Genomic DNA, 6,387 nt, shown 5'->3' with positions numbered 1-6,387 from the left:
TTGCTATTGACTGTTTTGTTTTGGTGATTTTGTATTGAGGGGAGGATTTTTTATAAGTCCTTCGGGTTTCTTTTCCTCTCCTGCACAAATTATTTGTCCTTGTATGATAAAAAAGAATTATTGTGTTATCACTGTGCAAATAAATAAATAAAAAATAAAAAAAAATATCTGCAAAGCAAATTTAAATTTGATAGCAGTAGGTTTAGATTTCTAAGCTCTCGTATTAACTCTATAAAAAAAAAAGATCAGGAAGAGTCAGCAGAGTTGCTTCACTTTGAAACAGAAGGTGTTCATTCATTCACAGAGGCATCATGTTCCTGGCCTCCTCTTCGTAGATGTCGGGTATCTCTCCAATGGGAGATGCCACCATCCGGACAGAGTTGCACCCGCAGCGCTCCTTCTCGTACTCGATCAGCTGCCTCCAGAAGCCGGGGTTGGGCCTGGCCATGGGCCGGCATGCCTTCACCCGGCCGTGGGCCTGCAGCAGCGTGGCCCCGCGGTGCTTCAGCAGGAAGGCCATGCAGAGCGCTGCGGAGCGGCTCACGCCGGCGTTGCAGTGCACCAGCGTGCGGCCGCCGCGCTCCGCCGTCACCGAGATCTTATCTGCCACCGCGTCAAAGTGGTCCCGGAGGGGAGACAGCGGGGAGTCCGGCACCGGGATGTGCACGTACTCCTCCACCCCCGGAGGAGGAGGACAGCTGCTCCCGGTCTCACTGACATTGATGATGCAGGTGATCCCGTGGGCCGTCACCTGGCACGGGTCGTTCGCCGCTCTGGCGTTACTCAGGTACAGAGAGTCGGTGACGCGGCAGAGACCCGACAGACCTGACTGATGCATGGATTGATTGAGAGTTTATGGTGCGCTTACAGTTTTCCCACTTCAGTTTTTCAAAATAACCACCGGCTGCTTGAAGCTTGCTGCAACCAGCAGTCTGTAGTGTGGCATCCGAGATGGGACAAACTTCAGTGCGCACGTTTTCCGCCTCCACCTGGTTGGTGTATGTATCAGCAGGCTCATATCATGAGGAGAAATATGTACAGGACTGTCTCAGACAGGGGTGGAAAGTAACAAATTACATTTACTCACGTTACTGTAATTGAGTACTTTTTATGAGTAATTTTTAATTTTCTAAGTAGTTTTTGAAATATGTAATTTTTACTTTTACTCGAGTACATTTTGACCCAAGTATTTTACTTCGCTACATTTGGACCCCCTCACGTTACTGAGTACAAAATTTATGGTGAAAATCTTGTGGGCATTTTATCGTGGTTTATTGTGAATAGGAACAGGATCCTGCGGGCATTGGGCACTTTATTTTGTGTTTGAATACTTTGATTCTGGTTTTAGTGTTGTCGGTTGGACAATATGACTGAAATTAGTTTGCACTTTACAGTACAGGTTGTGACTGTCCTTTATGTCCTGTTCTGTGGAAGTAAAAGGATCATGTTATTGAGCTCAGCTGAGCTTTTACAAGTGTGGATGTGTACTTTAAAATGCCTCAAAGTTAATTGAAACAACTTGTGCTGGATTTGATTCGTGACTCATCCTTTTTTTGCATTAAATAACTGAAAGTAACTTTTACTCAAATTACATTTTAAATGAAGTACTTTTGTACTTTTACTCGAGTAAAATAGATGAGTACTTTTACTTTTACTTTGAGTAGGATTTAAGCAAAGTAAAGATACTTTTACTCAATTACAATTTTTAAGTACTTTTTCCACCTCTGGTCTCAGAAAATTAGAATTTTGTGATGAAATTCTTTATTTTCTGTAATGCAAACATGTCATACATTCTGGATTCATTACAAATCAACTGAAATATTGCAAGCCTTTTATTATTTTAGTATTGCTGATCATGGCTTACAGTTTAAGAAAACTCAAATATCCTATTTCAAAAAATTAATCTTAATCTTAAACTGTAAACCATAATCAGCAATATTAAAATGATAAAAGGCTTGCAATATTTCAGTTGATTTGTAATGAATCCAGAATGTATGGCATTTTTGTTTTTTTAATTGCATTACAGAAAATTTTATCACAATATTCTAATTTTCTGAGACAGTCCTGTACATAATTATTCTTGATCTTTTTTTTAGAGTTAATACGAGAGCTTAGAAATCTAAACGTACTGCTATCAATTTTTTTTTTATTTCACCTTTATTCAACCAGATAAAAGACCCATTGAGATCAAGACCTCTTTCACAAGGGTGACCTGGCCAAGGAAGGCAGCAGCACACGTCCACAAATAACACACAAATAACAGCAATCACAAAATAAACATTAAAATGAGAGTGCAAACTGTTTTAGCAAATAAAATGCAGTAGTGGTGACTCCAGTAACATGTAGAAAACAACAACTTCAGTAATAATTAAAAAAAAAAACATGGGCACATGTAGTTTAAAAACACAGGCACTGCCGAAAGGATTCTCGTTGTCGGTCTTTTAGAAAAAGAGCGAAAGGCTTCAAGTGAAATAAATCCAGGCATTTTCAGTTCAAATTGGAGGATATTCCAAGCAGAGGGTGCAGATAATCTAAAAGCTTTTTTCCCCAAGTTAGTCCAAACACGAGGAACAGCCAGGTGCAAAATGTCATTCGATCTTAAAGCATAGTGGCTGTTAGTTCTCTGAAGAGATAAACAGAAATTAAAGCTGCAAGCAGCGATGAACGGGCCCTCGCACCCTTGTGAACTTCCAGGCGTGCTGCAGTGGAAGCGCTTGTATGACTTGCATGTAGATTCTTCAGGCCTGGACATTTAGTGGATGACACCAGCCACGACTCTCTATATCAAACCATTCAAAAGTTATGGCAGAAAGTAGGAACTATCAGATATCGACCAATCAGATGAATGGGCGGGGCTAATTTGCAGCAATTATGTTCAAGGACTCAAAACCGAGTCCGGTGACACCATCCACGAGTCTTTATGTCAAACCATTCAAAAGTTATTACAGAAAATCGGAAATATCACATATCGACCAATCAGAAGAAGGGGCGGGGCTACTTTGCACCAATTAAGGTGAAGTAGTCAAAACCGAGTCCGATGACACCACCCACGACTGTATTTCATACCATTTAAAAGCTATGGCAGAAAATAGGATCTATCAAATATCGACCAATCAGAAGAAGGGGCGGGGCTAATGCATGCCAATGAAGGTCAAGTACTCAAAACCGAGTCAGATGACACCACCCACGACTCTCTATGTCCAACCATTCAAAAGTTATGGCAGAAAGTAGGAACTATCAGATATGGACCAATCAGATGAAGGGTGGACGCGCTTTTTGGCGTCTAGCGTCGCCACGGTAACGCTTTTGACTGAGAAAAGTAATGCGCATTGTCGCAGGATGGAGTCGCACATTTTGATGTATAACACACCTGGGTGCACGTTACGGTTCGGGCCGTATTAACTGCCGAAGGAATGGCATAAATTACGCCAAAATTACACGATTAATTGAAAATGGTCGACTTCCTGTTCGGTTTCAGCCATGGCGCCAAGAGACTTTTCTTTAAGTTGCGACATAATACAGATGTGTACCGATTTTCGTGCATGTACATCAAACCGTATTGTGGGGCTTGAGGCACAAAGTTTTCTAGGGGGCGCTGTTGAGCCATTTTGCCGCGCTCATTAATGTAAACCATTAAATATCAAATGTTTCGCCAGGCCTGGCTTGCGTGCAAAATTTGGTGACTTTTGGGGCACGTTTAGGGGGGCAAAAAGGCCCTCATTTCGTCGAAAAAATAATAAATAAAAAAAAAAAAGGAAAAGGAAAATTCCTACAGAAACAATAGGGCCTTCGCACTGTAAGTGCTCGGGCCCTAATAAGAATAAGAAGAAAAGGGAAACCTTTTCTGTATACTAATATATCGCCTTCATTTTTCAGGTTTTTCCGGCCGTGTTTTATTTTTGTGGATTTTTTTTTACCACATCAGAGCGGGGTCATGCTGTCCACTTGCTGGTGCGCAGTGGGATTTTTGCGACTTCAGCTTGTTAGCAAAATGCTAGCAACATTGCCCTTTGGGCCCTTCTGGACTATTGCAATATGGGCATGCCACTACTTGGCATGCCCATAATAAAGAAAAATTCCTACAGGGCCTTTGCACTGTAAGTGCTCGGGCCCTAATAACCAGGAACCAAGCCAAGAAGAGCCTTATAAATCACAGTATGAACCTTAGAGCACAGTGGTAGACCGGACTCAAAGACTGTAGACAGCTGGCTGACGCACACATATACACAACATCGCCGTAATCAAGAACAGGCAGAAAAGTAGCTGATATCAGAAACTTCCGTGCTCTGAGGGAAAAACATGCCTTGTTTCCGTAATAGAAACCGAGTTTCCCCCTTAGTTTAGAGACCAAATTTTTAATGTGTGCTTTAAATGTAAGCTCCCCATCAATAATTAATCCCAGGTATTTGTAGCTAGTGACCAGCTCAAGAGCTTTACCATGGACAGTTTTAATTGATGGGGTATTCTCCGGGAGAACTGATGAATTTGAAAAAAACATAACTTTGGATTTTTCAGCATTTAAAACCAGTTTCAGTTTCTCCAGACGAGACTGCACTACATCAAAGGCAGACTGCAAGAATTCAAGATTTACATTTAAATTTGCTTTGCAGATACAACTCTACATCTTTCTAGATGTGGGTCTATCAGATCTACTATCAAATCTAAGCAGTCATCAAAACCAAAGTAAACACAACCTGACCCCATTTCAACTACAATAGCATCCCCAATGAAAACGGGGTGTTAGCAGCACGGTGGCTTAGTGGTTAGCACTGTTGCCTCACAGCAAGAAGGTCCCCGGTTCGACTCCCAGGCCCGCCAGGGGTCTTTCTGTGTGGAGTTTGCATGTTCTCCCCGTGCTTGCGTGGGTTCTCTCCGGGTACTCCGGCTTCCTCCCACAGTCCAAAAACATGCATATTAGGTTAATTGGTGATTCTAAATTGCCCGTTTTAAAAAAAAAAAAAAAAAAAAAAAAAAAAAAAGAAAACGGGGTGTTATAATCAATCAAAATAAGAGAGCAGAGGCCTATGTCACGTTTGCAGAGTGGAGGATAGAGGCATTGTATGGCTTATTGGTGATATTATGTACGCTCCATATCATATAGAGGTGAACAAGCAAACAAAAAACTAACAGTATTTTAAACTTATTCTAAAAATCCACAAAATTATGTTTTTTTTGTTCAGAGGTTGTTTCTTTTTAAGTAAAGGCACTTTAATATTTGGATCAATGACTGCTATTCTATATTTACTTGTTGACTCTTAATTTAATGATCATTTAATTTATCAGGGGGAGAATAATCGAAACCAACCTAGCCCTATGTGAAAAAGTAATTACCCCCTAAACTTAATTGGTCATGCCACCATTGAAGGGAACAACTGTAATCAAGCATTTTCAATAACACTGAGTCTTTTTCATCAATTTTATTAATTACTTAATTAGCCATTCAGAGGTGGACTAACTGCTGGGCTTTGGATATTTGTCTTGCTGCATGACCCAAGTGCACTTGGGCATAAGGTCATGAACTGATGGACAGATATCCTGGTTCAGGATTTTCTGGTAGAGAGTAGACTTCACGGTTAAACCAAGTCCTTGAGGTCCTGGAGCAGCAAAGCAGCCCCAGACCATCACACTACCACCACCATGTTTGACTGTTGGCATGATGTTCTTGTTCTGAAGAGCTGTGTTAGTTTTACACCAGATGTTACGGGACTCACACCTTCTAAAAGCTACCACTTTTGTCTCGTCAGGATATTTTCCCAAAACTCTTGGGTATCATCAAGATGTAAATGTGAGACAGGCATTTGTGTTCTTTTTTCTATCAGCTGTGGTTTTGGCCTCCGGTCTCTTCCATGGATGCCATTTTAACCCCAAGTCTCTTTCTTATTGTTGAATCGTGAACATTAACAACAACTCAGGTAAATGGGGCCTGCAGGGCTTTAGATGTTGATCTGGGGTCACTAGTTTCCTCCTGGAGGACTCGTTGATCTGCTCTTGGAGTCATTTTTGCCGATTGGTCACTCTTGGGAAGGTTCACCACTGTTCCACGTTTTCTCCATATGGAAGATGAATTCACTCTAGTTTGATGGAGCCACAAAGCTTTAGAAATGTCTTAACATTTCCAAACTGACATGTCGATTACTTCGCTTCTCATTTGTTGTTGAATTTCTTTGTTTATTAGATCAGGGGATGATGTGGGACTTTTTGAGATTTTTTTTAGCCAACTTCATGTTGTCAGATAGCTTTTGTTAAAGTGATTCCTTGATTCTACAAGTCTGGCGTTATCAGATCTAGGTTTGACTAGTAAAACTCATTGATCATTACTAATACCCGGGGCCAGGTTGGTCTACATACCTTTATTCCCTTAATAGATGGAATACATATATTAAAAAT

At 41.0% G+C, this 6,387-nt stretch overlaps 1 protein-coding gene across 1 annotated transcript; it reads right to left on the bottom strand.

Moving 5' to 3' along the window:
- Positions 1-298: 298 nt before the first annotated feature.
- Positions 299-934, bottom strand: LOC133450322 (dual specificity protein phosphatase 18-like). Its single transcript, XM_061728850.1, has one exon. It carries the CDS (start codon positions 836-838, stop codon positions 299-301), a length of 540 nt encoding a protein of 179 aa, XP_061584834.1. The 5' UTR covers positions 839-934.
- Between the last annotated feature and the right edge of the window lie 5,453 nt (positions 935-6,387).

The sequence above is a fragment of the Cololabis saira genome, chromosome 9 (assembly GCF_033807715.1).
Source record: "Cololabis saira isolate AMF1-May2022 chromosome 9, fColSai1.1, whole genome shotgun sequence".
NCBI classification, from domain to species: domain Eukaryota; kingdom Metazoa; phylum Chordata; class Actinopteri; order Beloniformes; family Belonidae; genus Cololabis; species Cololabis saira.
This window is presented reverse-complemented; position numbering and strand designations above follow the sequence as displayed.

Coding starts and splice junctions, on each gene's coding strand:
- LOC133450322 (XM_061728850.1), bottom strand. CDS start 838: ATGCATCAGTCAGGTCTGTCGGGTCTCTGCCGCGTCACCGACTCTCTG.